At 42.5% G+C, this 23,477-nt stretch overlaps 1 protein-coding gene across 1 annotated transcript in view; it reads left to right on the top strand.

Moving 5' to 3' along the window:
• LOC134577283 (guanylate-binding protein 1-like) overlaps positions 1-23,477 on the top strand; it is a 326,911-nt gene that overhangs the window by 5,742 nt on the left and 297,692 nt on the right. Inside the window, exon 2 of the mRNA XM_063435976.1 lies at positions 7,168-7,361. Coding sequence (XP_063292046.1) covers positions 7,178-7,361 — 184 coding nt within the window. The 5' untranslated portion in view covers positions 7,168-7,177. The remainder of the gene's footprint in view (positions 1-7,167; positions 7,362-23,477) is intronic.

Below are 23,477 nucleotides of genomic sequence, written 5' to 3'. Positions count from 1 at the left end.
GTCTTATTGAGCCAGACTTGTTTGTTGGCCTCATGGGAACTAGAACTTAAAAGTATTAGGGGCAGTTCTCTAACCCTGGCTAGGGCTTGTCTTATAGAAAAGGCAGCACAAATGTAACCATACATACCTAATAACCAGAAGAGATAGACCCTGAGTGGAAGCTGGAGGGATGATGCAGGTTTAAAGATTTAAAAGAGGATCAATTATTAACTAATGATAAGTGGAGTAATAGTTATATCCCAGTGAATATGTGTATATAAACGTACCCTTAACTGAGCCTCGGAGAGAGAACATCTATGGGATAGGAGTCTCTTATGTGTACCTGAAAGAAAAATTGTGGATATGTGTGATAAGTAGTAATGTATAAATGTAAAACAGAACGAGTATATTAGTTTTCTTTTTTTTTTTTATTACCTGGTAGGTTTTGTAGTAACCCTATGTGTCTAAAGTTTGTCAACGGTATTGCTAGCCCAAGCTGGAAACAGATAGCACAACAGGAGATTTGTAAGATATCATATTAACGTGAGAGGTAATAAGACAAGCCCCTGAACTGAGCATTAACGTTTAAACGTAAAAAGCAGTACGAGGCCTTGATGTACCGGTTATGATTGAATATAAGCATAAGGAAATGAGTGTAAGGAAATGGAGATACCTGAAACGAAATTGGCAGGAAGAACAACGATGTCCCGGGTTTTACCAGGAACTTGCTAATCCTAGAAATAGGCACCTAAGATACACGTATGATATAAGGACAATATGAGTACCGTGCAAAGGAAATCCGTATATACAGCCTAGTATGTAATTGTGTTTAAGCTATCTAAGAGATCCAGACAATTTGTGAGCCACACACATACATTATATGTGTGTGTATATATATATATATATATATATATATATATACACACACGTATTATATATTTATATATAAATAACCACACCCAGGTGCCTGAAGATGGGCGGCGGAGGGAGGAGGCCTGTCACAGGGGTACCAGAATGTGACCACCTGGCCACCTTATGGTGCCTTGGAGCGGGCACTCATTCTACGGAAAGCACTGGCTTACCTGGATGGCAGGAGCCTACTCTGCCGAAATATACCAGGTAGGCCCTGTGAGATGCCGAAAGCTGGAATATGATGTCACTCTGGCACCACCATCACTAAACAACAAGGGAGCAGTGAAAAACTAGAAGAGCACAGGATGTAGCAGTTCCACTGGACCTCAGGGACAGGATGCTCACTGGAACCCAGGGAGATGATCCCCACCTGACCCCAGGGAGAGGACCCACACCAGCCCTCCCAAAGGTAGGGAGGCTGTATGGGCCTAAAAACCACAAGAAATAAAATTAATTTGTGAGTGTGTGCAAGAATGTGTGAATGTGTCTGTCAGTGTGTGTCTGTCAGTGTGTGGGTCTGTCAGTGAATGTGTTTTAAGTCAGTAAGATTTTGTGTCTGTCATTGATGGGGTTGCCACCTTTTTTAGAGTAAAAAAGAAAAAAAAAATGGAAAGGGGAAAATTATGTAAATATCCCCCAAAAAACTACTTTAAGTTAGATTAAAATTCTAAGTCGCCATGGCACCTGGGATATGTCCAGCCCTACCTTGATCCATGTACCGTTATAAAACTGTGACGAACCACCTCCGCCGACGGATGCTCCTAGTGCTGCTTCTGTGTCAGGCTCACAGTGGATGCTGTGCCCATTTGCCCAGTCAGTGCCACCACTCACATCTGGTGTCACAATAGCTTAAGCTTGACATTTAAAAATAAATTTTTTTTTTTCACCGTAATAGATTGAAGAGCAGTTAGTTGTCTGCCAGCGTCTGTGTCAGGCTCAGTGGATACTGTGCCCATTTGCCCAGTGCCACCACTCATATCTGGTGTCACAATAGCTTAAGCTTGACATTTAAAAAGAAAAAACATTTTTTTCACTGTAATAGATTGAATAGCAGTTAGTTGTCTGCAAGTGGTCCCATCTGTGCCAGTGTGGTTAGGGTTGTTTTCCCCCTCACCCGGTATCTCCTGCTGCGGTGGGAGGGGGAGGCCGGCTGCCCCCACTCCCCAGGACGCTGGTGGCTGTAAGGTGGAGGTCTGGGTGTCAGGCCTCCTTCAGCGTGTGCTCTGCAGACCTCTGCCAGTGTACTTTGCCAGTTGCCACTCATATCTGGTATCTCTATAGTGTGCCTTTACAAAGAAAAAAAGTTTTTCAGTGTAAGCTAATAGCAGTCAGTGTCCTTAAAGCGGGTGTCAGGCCTCCTTCAGCGTGTGCTCTGCAGATCTCTGCCCGTGTACTTTGCCACTCATATCTGGTGTCTCTATAGCGTGCTTTTACAAAGAAAAAAATGTTTTTCAGTGTAAGCTAATAGCAGTCAGTGTCCTTAAAGCGGGTGTCAGGCCTCCTTCAGAGTGTGCTCTGCAGACCTCTGCCCGTGTACTTTGCCAGTTGCCACTCATATCTGGTGTCTCTATAGTGTGCTTTTACAAAGAAAAAAAGTTTTTCAGTGTAAGCTAATAGCAGTCAGTGTCCTTAAAGCGTGTGTCAGGCCTCCTTCAGCGTGTGCTCTGCAGACCTCTGCCCGTGTACTTTGCCAGTTGCCACTCATATCTGGTGTCTCTATAGTGTGCTTTTACAAAGAAAAAAAGTTTTTCAGTGTAAGCTAATAGCAGTCAGTGTCCTTAAAGCGGGTGTCAGGCCTCCTTCAGCGTGTGCTCTGCAGACCTCTGCCCGTGTACTTTGCCAGTTGCCACTCATATCTGGTGTCTCTATAGTGTGCTTTTACAAAGAAAAAAAGTTTTTAAGTGTAAGCTAATAGCAGTCAGTGTCCTTAAAGTGGGTGTCAGGCCTCCTTCAGCGTGTGCTCTGCAGACCTCTGCCCGTGTACTTTGCCAGTTGCCACTCATATCTGGTGTCTCTATAGTGTGCTTTTACAAAGAAAAAAAGTTTTTCAGTGTAAGCTAATAGCAGTCAGTGTCCTTAAAGCGGGTGTCAGGCCTCCTTCAGCGTGTGCTCTGCAGACCTCTGCCCGTGTACTTTGCCAGTTGCCACCCATATCTGGTGTCTCTATAGTGTGCCTTTACAAAGAAAAAAAGTTTTTCAGTGTAAGCTAATAGCAGTCAGTGTCCTTAAAGCGGCTGTCAGGCCGCCTTCAACGTGAGCTCTGCAGACCTCTGCCCATGTACTTTGCCAGTTGCCACTCATATCTAGTGTCTCTATAGTGTGCTTTTACAAAGAAAGAAAGTTTTTTCAGTGTAAGCTAATAGCAGTCAGTGTCCTTAAAGCGGGTGTCAGGCCTCCTTCAGCGTGTGCTCTGCAGACCTCTGCCAGTGTACTTTGCCACTCATATCTGGTGTCACAATAGCGTGCATTTAAAACCAAAAAACTTTTTTCACTGTTATAGATTGAATAGCAGTTAGTTGTCTCCAAGCGTGTGTGTGTCAGGCCTACAACGTGTACTCTGCCAACCTTTGCCAGTTCACAGTGCCACTCATATCTGGTGTCCCAATAGCTTGCATTTAAAAACCAAAAAACTTTTTTCACTGTTATAGATTGAATAGCAGTCAAGTGAAAATATAAGCCTCAATTTATAACCTAGGAAAAATATATTAGATGACTAATCTAATGTAGTTTCAGGAGTGGTGTATACCTTTAAATGTTATACACCACTCCTGAAACTACATTAGATTAGTCATCTAATATATTTTTCCTATTGCATTTATAAGGATTTTCTAGTGGAGTCCTTTCTTTCAGTTGAGAGGTGTACTTCTTAGTGTGTTTTATCCTCTTCATTTAAGGTCCATTCTTTTGGACCTTATCCTTTTATTTTCAATTTATAACCTGCCTAGTACAGATTTTGTTTTTAAAAAGTGGCAAATTAATAATGAGCTTATGGTATATGTGAGTTTAGTTGCTCACATATTTAAATTATTCCATAAATGCATACCATTTGCAAATGTGGACAAACACATTTTATATTTTGAGCTTAATTGAGTTGCAATTTTTTTTGAAAGTTTGTGGTCCTAATTTTTTTTCTTAAATTTATTTAAATGTTTACATACTCATTGTATGTTTGCTGCTTTATTTTTAAATCTCTTCTGTGCCTTTGTTTATCTTAACTGGACTCTGTAACATCTCTTCAGTACAACAATGCCCCATATGTATACTTCTGCAAAGTATCCATCCTATATCCCTTATCCTAAACCAAACCCTAAATCTAACCATAAACCTTGTCCTAATCATATCCTTAACCCTAATCCTATACCAAACCTAATCGTAGAATTGGTGTTAAGACAGATTCCCTCTGCTGATTTAAGCAGATGCATTCTCTTGCTGGCCCTAATCCAAAAAAAGAAGACAACCTAAGGTATTAAACTTGGGGTATTTTGACTCTTTTCATGCTCGTTTGATGTAACCATTTTATCACCAATCTATGCTGTAACAGATTACCTGGTACCCCGACTGGGTACCTCCGTTGATGGATGCTCTTAGCGCTTCTTGAGGATTCCAAGCCCTCTAGCCGACACCACAACCACCGCAGGCCAAACCTCTCTTCCTAGCAAGGGAATATGCAAAGCATAGCAAATCCTTGTGGTAGATTCCCCCAATAAGAGACAAGACTCCAAATTGAGGGTGAAGTAGAACTGGCTAAAACTTTATTTTACTTGGGACTAGCCCATATGGTCATTACATTAACATTGCTGTGAAAACTCAATAAAATTACAAACAGTCAAATCATAGCAGGCAACATACAGTGACTTATTATAACACAATGGCATATTTTTAAAGAGGTGGGGGAGACAATAATTAACAGAAAATATCTCACGTGCCTGCAGAATTAGCAATATGCAAATATACCCGAATATGCAAACCAGTCTTGCTATTCAGGTAGTACATATTGCTGTTGCTACCAACAGAGGGCACTAGACAAGCTCCATAGCCAAATCCACCTAGTTGGTAGCAAACCTCAGCAGTACAGGAGAGCAGGCAATACATCCCAGGGGCCATGGTCACATGGCAGGAGGCTGGCAATCAGTCTTCTCCAGTGCCCAGTGGCGAGGCTGGTTCCGCCACACTGCTGTTGCATATACTGTACATAAATAAAAAATATTTACAGTGCAAATACTGCTGTTGCATATAATGTGCATACAATTTGAACATTTTCAACAATTGAACATTTACACAAAACACCACTGTACCAAAAAATCAAATATACATTAAAAAACTGCACAATAACTAAATCCAACATATTTAAAACACACACACACACTCACATTAACATTTTTCAGTTCTCACAAACATGTGCAAATTATCTAAAACTGCTGTGCGCGTAGTGTGAAAGAGCCCCCTGTCCTGCCCCCTGCCCTATAGAGCTCTCTCTTCTGTCCCTTAGAGCTCTGCCCTGCCCCTTAGTGGTCTTTCCTCTCCCCCCACCCTCCCCTACCGGTTTCTTCTCACCCCCCCCGTATTCTCCTCATCTCACCTTCTCCTCACCTCCCCCTTCCCTGTGTTCTCTTCATCTCCCCTTCTCCTCAACCCCCTTTCTGTGTTCTCCTAATCTCCCCTACTCCTCACCCCCCCCCACCCTGTGTTCTCCTCATCTCCTCACCCGCCTCTCCCTGTGTTCTTCTTACTCCTCCCCCTCCCTGTGTTCTTCTTACTCCTTCCCCCCTCCCTATGATCTTCTTCCTGCCCCCATGTTCTTCTTACTCCTCCCCCTCCCTATGTTCTTCTTACTACTCTCCCCCCTCCCGTATGTTCTTCTTAACCCCCTCCCTGTGTCCTTCTTACACCCCTCCCACCCCCTGTGTCCTTCTTACTCCCCTCCGCCCGTGTCCTTCTTACCCCCCGTGTCCTTTTTACTCCCCCCTCCCTGTGTCCTTCTTCCACACTCCTTCAGGAGTTTGTGGCAAACGTACGTGGGAAGGAGCGTTTGTCACACTGGTAAAATACCACGTTTGTCACACTGGTAAAATACCACATGATGGAATTATTCCATCATGGCATCTTAAAGCAAGGTCAATCATGATGGAATAATTCCATAACTGGTCCATAATGGGTAAAAAGTAAGCCCCTTCTGTCCTTAATATAATATGTATGGGGCACTTACAGAGAAACAATCAATTTATGGTGGAACAAGCACACAGCACAAATTCCAGGTTTTGTTTTGACGCGTATTTTGGACAATTGCATCCATCTTTAAGGAGTACACGTAAATTATGGCTGCAATTTAATATAATCATGTTGCAAGATCATTTAGAAAATATGAAAGCGTTTTCTCTTCTACTCTCTACCTCTTTCTCTATCCTTAGCACCCTTTCTCTATCTTTCTTCTCTTTCTCTATTCATCTCACCCTTTCTCCTTTGTTCTCTCTCGTTCTCCTCTGTTCAAGGATGCTTATAAAATATGTATAATAATAATGCATGTTACATCCTTCATGTCTGCATTTCCTAATTTAATAGGTATTTTCACATTGACTTTTGAGATAATGCATAATTTGTATTTAGATCTTTCATATAATTTTGTCTTATCAACTCGTAATTTTTTTTTTTTGTTAATTCTATTTTGAGCAAATTAGCCATGTTCTGGATACATACTATTTTAACATTGTGCACGGGGACATAGACAACAGGCCTTGCACATCACCTATTTATTTGTAATGGTAATGGAAATAACTGTTTATTTGGTTTGACTGATACATATAAATGTTTATAGATGTGCTTAATGAGAACAATTGTGATTTTCCTCAAATTAAAGGTTGATTAGTAAAGTAAAGGAAAACAAATATTAGCTGTTTACACAAACCACAAATTGAATATAGAACATTCTCGAAACATCATTTTAAACCATGCAAAATGTCCAATCTATTTTATTTACTCCCACTCCTACCTATTTCTGTAGTCTCAGAATTTTTGGAATTTATACGTTTATCATATAGCTAAAAGGCAATAAATCTGTATACACTAGCAAATGTGTTAAGCAGTTACTTTGTGTAAAAAAAAAAAAGATTTATTTGCTTTGCAATTAATTTGTTCCCTAAAATTTTCTGAATTAGACAAACTGCCTTGTCACAACTGCAACTAAACGTTACAACAATTTTCACTCTTTCATCTTTTGACTTATTGGGAGATATGTATGTGAAATTATCCATTCATGTATTTGTAAATTCTCAACTACAGAGCATTTGAGATGGCACACATGAAAGAGCCAATATGTCTGATAGAGAATCGTGAGAATGGAGACCTCGTAGTGAATCCAGAAGCTGAGGAGATCCTGTCTGCCATTAATCAACCAGTGGTTGTGGTGGCGATTGTTGGAAAATATCGCACTGGGAAATCGTATCTCATGAATAAATTAGCAGGGTGCAGCAATGGTGAGGAACTTCCCAACATGTAAAAATTATATTGTAATAAAGATGTAATAGGACTACGAAATGTTTAGTAGCAAAATGTTTAGATTACTTTTGTACACACACTGAAGCAGTATATTACCCACTTCCATGCTGGTGAAGCTATATCAATCCATTGTCAATATATTCTGATATTAAAAGATTAAGCAGAAGATCCCTGGTCTTCATTGTTCATCATTTTCCATTTTTCTGTGCTAATTATATTCTATCTTTATGTTTCCCAAACTGACACTAATTTATTTTTATTACTCGGGTTATAAAGCAACAACCTGTTCCGCACAGCTGTACAATACAAAAGGTAAAGGGGGCTCTGCCTGAGAGCAAGGACTGTCTTTCCGCATGGGCACCTTGGGCACTTGCCCGGGGGCCCCACAAGCATAGGGTCCCCACAGCGTTGCCCATGTGTCCAGGTCAACCCCTCACATAGACACAGAGCACCCCTCGAGCACATACAGCACCCTGCACACATACACCACCCCTCAAACACACCGCACCCCTCACACACACTTCACCCCTCACACACAGCATGCCTCACGCACACAGCACCCTCTTACACACACACAGCACACCTCTCACATACACACAGCACCCCTAATGCACACACACGCTGCACCCTTCACATACAGAACCCTTCACACCCACAGAAACACTGCACCCCTAACAAGCACAACACCCTTCACCCACACTGAACCCCTCTCACACACTGCACTCCTTTCACACACACACACACACACACACACACACACACACACACACACACTGCACTACTCACACACACCGCACCCCTCACGCACACAGCACCTCTCACAACACTCACACACTGCACCCCTCACACACACACACACTGCACCCCTCACACACACAGAACCCTTTACACACACTGAACACCTCACACACACAGCACCCTTCACACAATCAGCCACTCACACACACATACACACAGAGCACCCCTCACACACACACAGCACCTCTCACACACACACACACACCACCCCTCACATACACATACACGACACCCCTTACATACACACAGAACCCCTCGCACACACACACTCAACACCTCACATACACACAGAGCACCCCTCACACACATACAGCACCCTGCACACAAACACCACCCCTCAAACACACAGCACCCCTCACACACAGCATGCCTTGCGCACACAGCACAGTCTCACACACAGCACACCTCTCACATACACATTGCACCCCTCACATACAGCACCCTTCACACCAACAGAAACACTGCACCCCTAACACGCACAGCACCCCTCATCCACACTGAACCCCTCTCACTCACTGCACTCGTCACACACACACAATGCACTACTCATACATACATACATACAGCACCCCTCAAACACACAGAACCCTTTACACACACACCGAACCCCTCAAACACACTGCCTCCCTCACACACACAGCACCACACACACACACACACACACTGTACCCCTCACTGCTGTCTGTCTGTGTGTATTCAGCAGTCTGTGTGTTTATGTGTTCAGCAGCCTATGTGTATGTGCGTATTCAGCAATATCTGTTTGTATTCAGCAGTCTGTGTGCATGTATTCAGCAGTCTGCGTGTATTCAGCAATGTGTGTGTGTGTTTATTAAGCAGTCTGTGTATGCATTTAGCAGTCTGTGGGTGTACTCAGCAGTCTATCTGTATTCAGCAGTCTGTGTACTCAGTCATCTGTGTGTGTATACAGTAGCCAGTGTGTGTATATAGCAGCCTGTGTGTATTCTGTATTCTGTGTGTGTATCCAACAGTCTCTCTGTGTGTGTGTGTGTGTGTGTTCAGCAGTCTGTGTGTGTGTGTGTATTCAGCAGTCTGTGTGTTATTGTATTGTATGAATGTATTGCAATTGTTGAAGGTACCATTGAATATAAGCTTAATTTTATCGATTATTTTCATTTTTTCCTGTGAGTGGTTGTGTAGGTAGGGCCCCAGTGAACTGCTTTGCCCAGGGGCCCATAATGTTGTTAAGATGGCACTGCCGAGATCTGACATCTAGCCATTAAAGCTCTTTTATACGAAGTACTTAGTAAGATAGCCCATGAGCTTACAATATAAAGGTAAACATGGGGAGTTGAGACATGAGGTTATAGGTGATAATCAGAGAAAATTAAAGGATAATAATAGCCACTGGTAACATATAAAGGGCATGAGGAGGTAATCAAGAGACACCTCCAGAAGAATACTATAAGGTAGGAAGGAACCCGGGTGGGTAGAGCTTAGTATAAATTAAGAACATTTTTCCCCTGCTGGATAGGTGGATGCAAGCCTCTGAACATGAATGGAGGCAGACACAGTTAAGTGAAGGTATTTATTGTGAAGATGGGTAAAGAATATGGAGTGGTGGTGGGTAAAGCAGGCACTTGTTGCATACAATTGATGCTTGCCAACCAAAATCACACAAAACATTAATAACTATATGTACATGAAATATTGCTGAAATTACAAACTGCAAGTACAGAAAATTACAGTGGAAACGACAGGTAAAGATGGCAATATTGTTATAGTACAAATGATAAAATGGTGACAGAGTGTAGAATAAATGAGGTGGAGTATCCTCCAATACCTGAACGTTCCTGGGAGAGGTGGAAATGAAGCATCTCTTGGTATTCTGTTAGCTGGATAGATGATTGAAAGCATGTCTCTCACACTGCATATCTTGCTCAGCTTTATCTTCATATACACACCTCCATCTTTCAAAAGATATGCCTTTCATCTCACAGCCAAATATTTTCCAGTTCTTCTTCTGACTTTAGAAACCGTCACTCATTATGTCTCCCTTAGTTGTGCCTCACCCTTCATTTTTAAGATATGACTCTCTATAATCTAGCTTAGCTTGTTCTGTCTATGGATATGTAAACCTGTGGACAGATGGATGAATGGGTAGATGAATTAATATGTATTAATCTCATTATATTATATATTTATTTATTTCAGGATTTGCTCTGGGATCCACTATACAATCTAAAACTAAAGGGATCTGGATGTGGTGTCTCCCTCACCCATCTCAACCTGGACACACATTGGTGCTTCTGGATACAGAAGGTTTAGGAGATGTAGAGAAGGTGGGCAAACACAAAATGAATACTGTAATTTAACAGCAAATTTAGTAACAATGTCACTTTACTGTAGTTTCACCATCAAAACTTGATGCAAAGGCATAACATGAATGATATGTTTGTATGGCGGTTAAAGTGCAAATGGTACTAGAGGAAGAAGACACCCATATAATGTATAGTCAAGTTTATAGATTCTTAAATGTAGGCTATTTCAGATAAATCAAATATAAGCTTTTACAGGTGTTAATAAATATAGCACTAAATTGAAAACCCTCTTTGCACTTTACCATTACATTACATTCTCCTATGATTCTGCATGGTCGTCATCAAGTTTGCCTGATTCGCCATCCATCTTCTTCATCATTCTACCTCACCAGAGTATATAGACAACCAATAGCTCCAGATGTCCATCTGCCAGGCTCATAGTGCACTTTGTTAACTTGCTAAATCCATGGTGTTCCTGTCTAAGACTCAGCATCACATCATTGAAGTTTAACTTTGGTTCTTTTCAAAGATCACATTTTCATTTTCAGAGGAAATAAACATATTTCTGATTTATTGTTTTTTTTTTTTTTCCTGGAACTAGTTTTCAGAAAACATTTTCTAAATATATATTAGTTTATACACGCAGTTTTCGATACATTGATTTGGTCAGTAGCCACAACATTTATTTACAGACAGTTGTTGAGAATTTGCATTCACTTATATATCTGTTATTAGGATAATGTTTTGTTTCTGTGTGATAAAATATTCTATCTTATTATATAGTTTTCTGTTTCAGGGCAATAGTAAGAATGATGCCTGGATATTTTCTCTGGCCGTCCTACTAAGCAGTACCATGGTGTTTAACAGTGTGGGGACCATAGACCAGAACTCCATGGAACAACTTAAGTATCCTTACAAACATATATTCCTAACACTATAGTTCTAAAATAACTATTTAGACCCCTGACCCTATCTGTTAAACTTAAAAAGGTGAGTTTACTTGCGGTTATTCCGATGCAGCTCCCGCTCCATCGCCTTGGCTGAGATAATCAAAACTGTCTCTCTCCGCAAACCCAATTATTTTCCTTGGGAAAGTATCTGGAGGCTATTGAGCATGCGCTGCAAAACTTGGTGGTTCAAAATGCTTTGCTGCTCCAATCAGCATCTCCTCATAGATATGCCTTGAATCAATGCACATCTATGAGTAATTTTCAGTGCCTCCATGCAGACCCCTGATCCAGAAAGTACCTCTAGTGGCCGTCTGAGGAGTGGCTTCTAGAGGTGTAACTAGGCAGTAATGTAAACACTGCCTTTGTTTAAATTAAAAAGCCTGCATAGACATGCTGTAGACACAAGAACAACTACATTAAGCTGTAGCTGTTCTGGTGACTATAGGGTCCCTTTAACTACTGAAACACACAGAGACCAAAGTAGCATTTCTTACAACTATACCAGTATGACTTTCCTTAGCTGATTGCCTCCAGTTATGTGACTGAACTCACTGAAAGGATACAAGTAAAATCCAATGCAGCAGCAAATAATGAGGTTATTGATGATGATGATGATGGTGGTGGTTCTTCAGAATTGAAGAGATATTTCCCAGCGTTTATCTGGTGTGTCCGGGATTTTATGTTACAATTAGAAATAAACGGATCACCAATCACAGAGGATCAATATCTACAGTATTCTCTGAAGTTAAAAAAAGGTGATCATTTAGTGTATTACATCCTACAGAAAATGTTTTATAAGATTCAGTTGATTTTTTTTAAAAACAGTTGCAATGATGTTTTGGCAAAGAAAGAAACAAAGGGCTATAATAACTAATAGAATATTTGCTACCAACCCAAGGGTTTTTAGGTATAGTTTAGGAACCCTGTCTGTTTAACTTAGAGGAAGTTGGTTAAAGCAGGGGCTCTTAGAGCTCCTAGTAACTCTACTGCAATTTGTTTGTGTTCCAGGAGTATAGTACATCACCTGTGATACAGAGAGCTGCTCAAATAAGGGAATCTGGGGAACTCTAAATATGTAGTATCGTTTACACTTTTTTGGGGGGCTAAGGGGGAAGCATGGACATAGACAGCTTTGATGTTGGTTACAGTATCGTTTTATGGGAATCCCCTTTAATGGATTTTGTTATGGTGTGAAGGTTTTATAACTCTTTTTTTTTTAAATTCTTTATTTTTGTTGTGCACAATAGTAACATATGACTCTGGTGCGCCACAACAGCGACATCAGGACAAGCGTAAAAAAACATTTTCAATACAAGTTGTGACATAGGTTAGTCAGGCACATTTTTAAGTTATTAGGGTTAGTATTTAGTATTTTGACAGTGTATATTCTCGCTTGATTTCTAATGTGCTGGTAGGTACAAGATATAAACATGCGCTATATCGGCGTACTGTAAGAGTATCATACATGAGGAAGTGGCACGAGCATTCGCACATTTTACAGAATTATTCAGCTCAATTTAACGATTGCAGTATCAGGCTAAGACAAGAGTAAAACAAGTGTGCACAGTAACTACTTAGCAGTTTGGGGCTAATTACGTTAGTGTGGGCTCCGTACGAGTAAGAATAGTATCAAGGCTTGCCTTGCTATAACGGCTGTATGCAACCACTCGCGCCAAGGGAGATAGCCTATCCTACCTTTCGTATGTTAAGCAGGATTTAACACAGGCAGTTTCATACATATAAGCAGGCATTGTTTAAGGAAAAAAAAAAAAAATAGCAGAATAACAAACAATCAATAACAGTGGTATGGCTTCTCATAAATTGCACATTTTGGGTATTTTTTACGATCAATACAAGATTGAATCTATAGCTGGGAGTATGTTAGGGCTATTTTGGCTTGATAACATAGGGTAGTAGTGTGCAGGGGACTACCCGTGGGTAGTAACCTAGTGAGACAGGGTGGTGATCCCTGAAAAGAAAAAAAAAAAAAAAGAAAAAAAGAACTGATAAAGTTTAACCTATACCCATTGCATAGAGACTCTCACCACAAAATGGTAGGTAGTATGGGCCTCCCCGATCAACCACCCATCTCCCCCAGACCTTTGCACAGTCCAGCATTACAGTCTTAGGGATCCCATCTGTAGCTGCAGCTGGGTTCAGGGCTCCACGCTGCTTCCCTTCGCTCTGGGATCTGGCTTTCTGGGCAGAGGATGAGCTTCCACAGGAATGTCTCTTTAGAGCCTGCTGACCGCATCTGTGTAGGAACTCCGCAGGACGGGGCTTTTGGCGGGAATAGGCCTGTTGCCTTCTCTTCCTCTGCGCTGTTGGTGCCTTAATCGGGCCTCTTTTAATGGGTTGTGGTACGGTGCGGTGTCCAGGAGGTCGGGTTGGGGCCACACGTTTCATCGTTGGTGTCTTCGCTTGAGGGTAGACCGCACTCCAGAACTGCGTCCAGAATCTCTCGAAGGCTTGAGCTATGCGGTCTTCTCCCTGTGGGTGCTTGGCTTCAGGCTTTCCTCCGGCGGCCATCTTGGAGCTCCCGTGGCGGTGCAGCCGCTCCATGTGCCCTATCAGGGCTTGTGGATGTGAGCCAGTAGGTGCGCCAGTGGGGACCGGGATAACCCCCACCGGTCCAGAGGGGGGGGGAGGCTCGGGTTGATTGTTGCCGCTTCCAACACGGAACCGGGTGAGCGGCCGTCTCACCTCGGCTCGTTCAGGCGTAGGCCGCAAGCCTCGGGCTGGTCTGTTCAGGTTCCGGGGTGCTTATGTAGGGTATCACCAGGTAGTGCAGCATCCCCCGGTCTTGATTATTGCTGTTTGTCGCTTGGATATTGCAGGTAGTAGGGGTTTTTGCCCCAAAATCTGCTGCCAGTCGCAGGAGCTCCAGCCAGGCACGTCTGCTCTGCTTGGCTGGCAAGCTCCGCCCCCAGGTTTTATAACTCTTAATCATAATAATAATACACCACTCTCCGCATTATTTTACCATTTTGTTTTACTTTTTCTTTTTTTTTTTTTATTCTTTACTTATGATTGAGCAGCATGAATAACAAAATAGACGACAGTGGTTAAAAAAAATATAGATGTCTATAGAGTACAGTAGGGTAACATACATGCGTAGTGTGCTGTAAAATGCCATTAACATGCAACGATAGTAAGCTATTTGCATATTACCACATCAGTAAGTAATAAAAACTATTTCAGTAGCACATCAAGAAAACACGTATGTAAAACTATCTTCATATAATGCCATTCATTGTCGTTAAGCAAGAAAACTAAACATGGTGTATCATCTTGCCCTCTTCACCCTCCCACCCCCTCACCCCACCCCCAAGGATTTTAGATCTCTTTGAGAGAAGTCCCCCATTCAGCAGTACAGACAATAAAACAGAGAAATATTTTTTTACTTTTTTGAATAGCCTTGAGAAACAAGAACTGTCTTTACTGGTGATGCTCGATTTGTAACAAACCAAATCCAAATGTCTTTATATTACTTTACTAATGCCTCAGTACTATACAGTATCATTTTAAATAAGGATGTTTTATTTTTCTGTTTGTCAATTCAGGATTTGGAGCCAAGGTGTATGAATACAATGGCCCCCGGGAGTGCATACTCCATTTCTTTCACTCACACAAGTGTTTTGTGTTTGAGCGACCGACATCATCAAAAGGCCTTAAACAACTTGAGTCCCTTCCAGAATCAGAACTTGAACCTGAATTCCTAGAGCAAACACATAAGTTTTGCTCTTACGTGTATGAGACCAGCCGAACTAAAACAGTAACAAATGGTTTGACAGTGACTGGGAAATGTGAGTGAGAATTATCAGTTAAACTGTTAATGTGTTATATAACAGACCCACCTGTTAAGGGGTGGGTCGCCTTAACAGACCCAGAGTAATGTAGATATATATAAAAATAAAACTCTACAACATTGTGTAGAGATTTGTACCAGGATCTTAAATTGGGAAGCCAATATAGGGTCTGAAAGAGGGGGGAGGCATGGGAGGTGTGGGCGGTCAGGAAGATGAGACTCACCATCGCATTCATTACAGACTGTAACGGGGCAAGTTGGGAACATGTAAGACCACTGATAAGCGGATTGCAGTAGTCAAGGCTAAAGAGGACAGCGGCATGGACAAGCACCTTAGCCGCATCAGGCATTAAATAGGCTTGGATGCCTGCTTTGTTTTTGAGATGGAAGCGGCTGGATTTGGCAATTGACTGGACATGAGGTCAGAGTCAAAGAGAGTTGGGGTCAAAGGTCGGAGTCAAAGAGAACACCTAGGAAGCGAGCCTGCGAGGTAGAGCTGATGGCAGTGCCATTGACTTGGAGGGACACAGACAAGAGACTAGCAACACTTGAGGGAGGGAAGACCAGAAGTTCTGTTTTGGACAGGTTAAGTTTAAGGAAATGAGCAGCCATCCAGTTGGAAATAGCAGCAAGACAGTCAGAGACACGAGTCATGAGGGGCAGTGAGAAATCAGGGGAAATCAAGCGTGTTATCCGTGGGGAGAAGAGGCAGAGCCAGAGAAAGAAACACTAAAAGAGTGAGAAGAGTAGTGGTAGGAAGAGAACCTGGAGAGAGCCGTATCTTATAGACCGGGAATACAGAGGATGAGAAGAAGCTGTTGGATGATCAACAGTTTCAAAAGCAGCAGAAAGGTCAAGGAGGATTAGGATAGAATAGTGACCACGATATATATATACATATACACACATATATATATATATTTTTATATAAATATATATATATATATATATATATATATATATATAAAACATATAATGGTATATGTTCTTGCCTGTGCATCTATGCTACATTTCTTTCTCAATGTGTGACATATTTATTTTGTAAAGCTCTGCATCTTTTTCTCAGTGTTGTATAACCTCGCAGTCACATATGTGGGAGCCATACAGAGTGGAGGTGTCCCTTGTATAGAGAATGCAGTTAAGGTTCTGTCACAGATAGAGAATACCCGGGCTGTCAGTGAAGCTCTCTCCAAATATGAGGAAGAAATGAGCCAACAAGTCAGTCATTTCCCAACGGAGACACAAGAAGAGTTCTTACATCTTCACAGGGAATGTGAAAAAAAAGCACTAGCAGTCTTTATGGACCTATCCTTCAAAGATGAAGATCTGGAATATCACAAGACACTTATAGTAAGTTGTCCCATATTGTTTTTTTCATATTGGTAGCGCATAATAGTACTCTTTGCAAAACCACCAGGCTTCCCAGAGGGCAATTTAGACTGCAAAATCCGGACATTGTTCAAGATATTCATCAATGTCAAGATTTTGCAATTCAGAGCCTGAATGGGCCTGAATTTGGTCCATATTTCCTGCTAGACAGGGGAATTCAATACTTCAAATCCTTGTCTGTTTTTTTTTTTTATTTTTTTTATCTAAACTATTTGCCTGCTGGAAGCACTAGCAGCCAGGGGGAATAGTTTAAATGCCTTGGTGGCATGAGAGTTAATTATGTGGCAGCTGGGTTATTAATTAGTTAAAATAAATAAACATAAATTAAAACATGTATGGGGTCAATAAGACCCTGATATAATTGTAAGGGAGGTTTTAAAAGACAGGAGGGGCCATATCTACTAACTGATTCAAACTAGCAACTGGGCAGCTGGGAATTATGGGTTTTAATTTTGGGGGGTGTTAAAGAAAAGAAGAGTTAGAAGAAATAATTATGATGATAAGTGTAGCTTTTTATTTTGCAGGTATTAGTTTTAATGCCCATTCACTGATATTATGGTGAGGGGGTAAGTAGGGTTATTATTGGGAACCCCTAGCCATTTGAGGGGCTTGGGGTGGGGACAACAGCATGATCACCCCCAATATATGATTATTTAGAGCCCACACCTGCAGGTAGGGAGAGCAGAGGAAGACACTAACCCCCCGCCCCCTTCGCTCCACCTGAATACTAGTTATGACCATCACCCGCCACCAAAGGATGGGCCAGGGTAAGAATAATTAGGTCTCCCCCTGCCACCAATGGGTGGAGGACTGGGGGCTGAGTAATATAATTAGGGCCCCCATTCACCACCAATGGGTGGGGCCTGGATGGAACACTAATAGCCCACCCATTGGTGAGGGCAGCAGAACGTCCTTCCTTTTTTTTTTTTAAATATATAGCAGGGCATGAGTGGGGGAAGGGGGAGGACAGTGATATGTCCAAACCCTATTATTTATTTTTAAATCCCCCACCTGATGCCCATGGGGGGCCATGGGATGGGGCAATGGCTGCCAGATGCTAATTTTTTAACACTTAGTAGATTTGCCCCCATTTGTCACATGGCAGATGGGGGCATTGGGAGGTCTTAAACCTTTGTTATAGTAATGTATAGTATATACCCCTAAAGGCTTTTTTATTTCTTTAAATAGATTTTCATGTTGCAGCTGTCATGGTACCTGTTGTAGCTAATAGTGAGGAGGTTGGGCATCTGGAAGTCCTGTCTCAAGTGGGCTCACAGGCACCCTTCTCCTCCAGCAATTTCAGCACTTTAGACGCCGGCCGCGTTAGCCCCGCCCCTTTTATGCTGCAGCGCAATCCCGCCGACGTCATGACGTCAATGACGTCACGACTCGCCGAAAATCTCAAACCAGGACGTTTTGGGGGCGTGGTCATCAATTAAAGAAGCAGGGTATAAAAAGTACTCACTTACAGTGAGTCATTGCCCTGTCGTGGTTTCAGCTTGTCTTTTCCCTCAGTGCGTTTCCTGTGATTGGTTTTTTGGTTATTGGCTTGGCTTGTATCCTGACTTTGCTTCTCTCTCCTACCCTTGTACTCGGCTTGACTTTTGCTTACCTGTCTTCTCGTTCCCTCGACCTCGGCTCGTCCCTGACTATTCTCTGTTTGTGTGACGTTAGTCCGGCCACTCTAAGGTCCGGTATACGTCTTTATAGTTGTCAGAACTCTGTGTATTGGATACCTGTCTCGATCCTGACAGCAGCTGACTATACTGTGTAGGATTTGGATGTGTACTGAATTTAATCTAGACACCAAATGCATTTGGGTGACCGCTGCACATGGAATTCCAACCATATTTAGCTTCAGTAAATATGAGGATTGCCATTATGGTCAAAATTCGATCTAGACAAAATCCGGTGTTTTGTCGTTAATCCTGTTTGACTTCAGCTTTTGAGAGACATACCAGCAGTGATCCTGTGTGATTTTATTCTTGCTGTGCCTGTTTTGAGTGGGAGATAGCCTGGGTCATTGTTTCTTCTGTAAGAATAGCTTTATGTTGCATAGAGCAGCTAGCACTGCCAGTAGAACTAGAGAAAAGTTTAAGTGACAGAGAGAGATAGGAGGCATCTTAAAATTTGGTTGGCATTTTGCACTTGATTCCAGTGTGACGCAATTTTACTAATGTACAGACTTTTTTTGTAAACTGTTAGGAGCAACACATTTTTCAACACAAATGTCTATTTTTGCTGTTACTTTACACAATACACAACAATTCATATACCTTAACTAAACAGTTGTAATAAGAAAAATAAGCCAAACCTTATCAATAGCACGCACTACTCTCAAGCTACAATGAAGGCAGGGTAGGTGTAATGGTCCTGTGGCCTTGTGTTTCTGCTTCCACTGGCAATGAAGTCCCTTCTTCCACAGCCAGCTCATGCATTATACTTTCTTGGTGTCTGCACAAGAATTAACTAAGCTCAGCAGAGTCTACTTTTTGAGGCTCATCCGAGCCATTCTTTAGGACTTACATTGGAGTACTAAAGTAGTGTCTCCATTGTCTAGTGTGTATGATGGTGTTGAAATTGATAAATCTGGGGGAGCCCCCACTGCAGACTTAGCAAATTTACCTCTGAACCAGGAGCAACTTGACGATGAGAAAGAGGAATTAGAAGATGAGTGTGGAGAAGAAAGACTGCAGCCCAGTATTTTCCCTGACAGGTAGCGTGCACTCACCTCCTGGGTCTTCTTCATCAACTCCAAGTCCTTCTTTATGTGTTATAGAATTGTCTCATCCAACAGAAACAGTTGAGACACTATCTGCACCTGCTATTACTGGCACAATTAGCTTACCCACTGTCATTGTTACAATCATTATCACTACCACCAGCATCACCAACACCATCATCATCACTTGTACTGTCAACATTTCCATTATTCAACAAAGTGCTAGTGTACAGGCTAGTATTGCCACAATTTCACTGCACAGGTACTAAGTGTTGTGCCAAAGAAGACAGACTTGTAAAGTGCAAATTGTGCAGCAAGGAGTAGGAGGAGTGAGTAGGAGGTAAGCAAAGGGTCATAATCCTAGAGTCAGCATGAAGCAATGTCTACAAAGATACCACAGGTTTCTATTACTGAGCAGAGCAAGGAAGCACCAGGGCAGCAACAGGTCCACAGGTGCGGTTTCTAATTATGTGCATCTGTCATAACCTGCAACCAGCACTACCTACTTAAGTAGTACAAAAAACACTTTTAGGCAGAGCAGGGGTGACCATGAGGATAGTGCCTTTAGTTGACAAAGTCAGGTGAGGCAGGAACAGTCACACTCGTCATCATCCTGTGAATTAATACAAGGAAAACAGAAAAAAAGAACATTTTCTCTTGCCTAGCTTGCTATTGTGAGTGTCATTTAAACCCAGTTTGATTCACTGATTAGAATTATTTTGTGATTTTTACATTTTATTTTATTCCTAGTAATGGATGGATTCTTTGCTTTGTTGTGTGCTTCTGTGCGACTGCTTTTGCTTTGGAAATCGCAAACTTTGTCTCTCTCTCAGTAGTATAGACAGTGTGCGACTGCAGTTTACTGGGCAAGTGAACCTTCCCTACACTGAAAGTATGCAGGATTTAGAAAAAAATTACTTTTTGTCGAAACAGAAAGTATCCTAAAAAGTGTTTGTGTTGTTGGTGATTATCCGCTTGTTGTTGATGACCAACTTGTTTGTTTACCCACCTGTTTTGACAAATCTCCTCTTTTCCAGTTACATAACTCCAGTTGCTAGGGCATAGTTTGTTTTTTTTACTTTAGGATGGTCACTAATAGGTAGTGGTGCTGTGTGTGTGGAGAGAGATAGGGATAGGAACTGGTCTTACCTCAGTGCCACTTGGGATTCAGGCCAGCACACAGCTTCCTGCCCGCCTGCCCAGGGGTGTATTTGCCGCGAGGCAAACAAGGCATTTGCCTTGGGCGGCATTTTTCAGGGGGCGGCAAAAAAAGCCGCCCCCAAATGCCCAGGGCAAATGCCTTGTTAGCCTTGCGGCTAACAAGGCATGCTGGGCGGCCGGCGGGCTGCTGGGAAGTGCGGGTAGGTGGGCGGCCGGCGAGGGAGCACTTCCTCTGAGCGGTCTGCTCAGCTCCCTCGCGCGCCGCAGAGTGATGCTGGGAGCCGGAATATGACGTCATATTCCGGCTCCGCCTCCCAGCATCACTCTGCGGCGCGCGAGGGAGCTAAGCAGACCGCTCAGAGGAAGTGCTCCCTCGCCGGCCGCCCACCTACCCGCACTTCCCAGCAGCCACTGGACCACCAGGGAGACAGATATCCCCCCCCCCCCAGCTTTCCCAAAGGTAAAGAGGCTGGGGGGGGTTAAATAAAAAAAAAATGTATTAAATATGTGAGTGATTGAGTGTGTTTGTATGTCTGTGTATGTCTGTTAGTGTGTGTGTGTGTGTGTGTATGTCTGTAAGTGTATGTCTGTAAGTGTGTGTATGTCTGTTAGTGGGTCTGTGTGTGTGTCTGTTAGTTTGTGTGTGTGTTTGTGTGTGTGTATGTCTGTTAGTGTGTGTATGTCTGTTAGTGTGTGTATGTGTGTGTGTGTGTATGTCTGTTAGTGTGTGTATGTGTGTGTGTGTGTATGTCTGTATGTGTGTGTGTGTGTGTATGTCTGTATGTGTGTGGGTCTGTGTGTGTGTGTGTTAGTGTGTGTGTGTCTGTTAGACTGTGTGTGTGTGTCTGTTAGACTGTGTGTGTGTCTGCTAGTGAGTGTGTTTCTGTTACCTAGTGTATGCGTATTTGTCAGTGAATGTGTGTGTGTGTGTATTTAGAAGGCGGGACGGGGGAAGGGTTCGGTGGGGGTGGCGCGGGTGGGGGGGGGAGGGTTGGGTGAGGGTGGCGTGGGTGGGAGGGGGGCGCCTGAGTTTTGTCCTGCCTAGGGCAGCACAAAACCAGGATACACCACTGCGCCTGCCCCATTAGAAAGAGCGATCCCATGGCAGGCATAGCTGCCTATGAAGCAGCCTTGGTGCCTATTATTGCCTCATGGTGTTCCTGAAAGTAGTTATGTGTATGTTTGGAAGTTTTCTTAAAGTGCCAGTACTCTTTAAAGATCTTTGCTACAGGTAAGTTTATTTTGTAATATAAATTCAATTAATTTTTTTCAAGCACTCCTTAGGGGGTCCTAGAATGTATCTATTTATTTCTTTTTTTTTAGTCCATAATGGCTTCACAATCTAGGCTACACTTACCTACTGCTCCTTCTAGGTATGTATGAAGGTAATTTTTCGTTTTAATTTCATCTCATGTTTACGTGATATCTGAGACTATTCTCCAATTACTTTCCAGTAATGAGGAATGTATCATGTCATCTCCTCCCAGAAAAAGAAGGGAGAAAGCTACCCCCTGTTCCGGCTGTGAAGGAAAGGCGGTTGAGGGGAAACAGCTTTGTATGGATTGTCTCCAGAAGATTACCGCATCTTCCTCCACTATATCGACCCCATCTCCAGACATACTTGCTTGGATAAAAAAGGAATCTCTGCAGCTATGGAGGTAGGACAGGTTGAGAAGAGACCCATATAAAGACTGGAATCCTCTATCTCATCAGATTCAGATATATTGGAACCCTCTGGAGAATTTGAGATCTTGGACCAGGTAGATTCCTGTGAGAGTGAAGGTGAAATGCTTTCTGAATCCCTGGACTCCAAATCAGTGGAGAAACTGATTCTACAAATTTCTGAAGATACACATACAGTGGAGGGATCAAATAAGCATTTTGCTGATCTGCACAAGCAAAAACTGTCTTTCCCACTCCATAGAGCCATTAACCCCTTAAGGACACATGACATGTGTGACATGTCATGATTCCCTTTTATTCCAGAAGTTTGGTCCTTAAGGGGTTAAGGAGATAATGCCGTCCGAATATAAAAGACCAGAGAAACGTCTTCCCTTCCAGGGTAAACTGGCAAAGCTCTATCCATTAGAAGAAGAGACCTCTAGGATGTGGATAATCTCACCAAAGGTAGATGCTCCTATCTCAAGAGTGACAAGAAAGGTGATGTTACCTCTAGACAGTTCCACTTCATTGTGGGAACCTATAGACGGCAAGTTGGATATTAATTTATCCAAAATCTATACTGTTGCAGGAGCTGGTTGTCACCCTGCTGTGGCCCTTACAGCAGTGTCCAGATCCATGAAGAGTTGGTTGAGAGAGCTGGACTCAGATGTGGAAAGAGATGTCAAAAGACAAGATCTCCGTTACACAATTTGGGACCTATGTATGGCAACAGAGTACCTGACTGAGGCATCATTAGATATTACTAGGATATTCTCATGAACCATGGCCTTATCTGTGGCTGTCAGGAGAGCCTTATGGTTATGTTACTGGGGAGCAGATGCTGCAACAAAATCTAATTTATGCTCTATTCCCTTAGAGGGTGAGATTTTATTTGGCAAGGCCTTGGAAGACTCCATATAGAAAGCAGCTGAAGGCTGCAAGGTATTTTTACCACAAGAATAAAGAGCTAGAAAACCAATACTTCATGGTCAGACAGACGTCCTGCTAAAGACCCATATTTCAGAGACTCACAAAGCCACCGACCTGGTAGAGAATTTAGTCATGGAGGCCAATGGCGTGGAAGACAAGGTTTTTCCCACCACTCTAAAAGAGCCAGGAACCAGTCCTTTCGTCCTTCAGGGAAGGGATTCTGACTGTCCGCCAGAGGTTGGGACCAGACTGTCCCTTTTCAACAAGTTTGGACACACTATATTCAAGACACCTGGGTACTGTCCATTATTCTGGAAGGCTACAGGCTGGAGTTCAATCAAACACCTGTAAGGAATTTCTTTATGGCAACTTGTATTCCTATGGACATGAACAAA

This window comes from Pelobates fuscus, chromosome 11 (assembly GCF_036172605.1).
Source record: "Pelobates fuscus isolate aPelFus1 chromosome 11, aPelFus1.pri, whole genome shotgun sequence".
Classification (NCBI taxonomy): Eukaryota; Metazoa; Chordata; class Amphibia; order Anura; family Pelobatidae; genus Pelobates; species Pelobates fuscus.
Note: the sequence above shows the minus strand (reverse complement) of the source record. Positions and strands in the feature narration are given on the sequence as shown.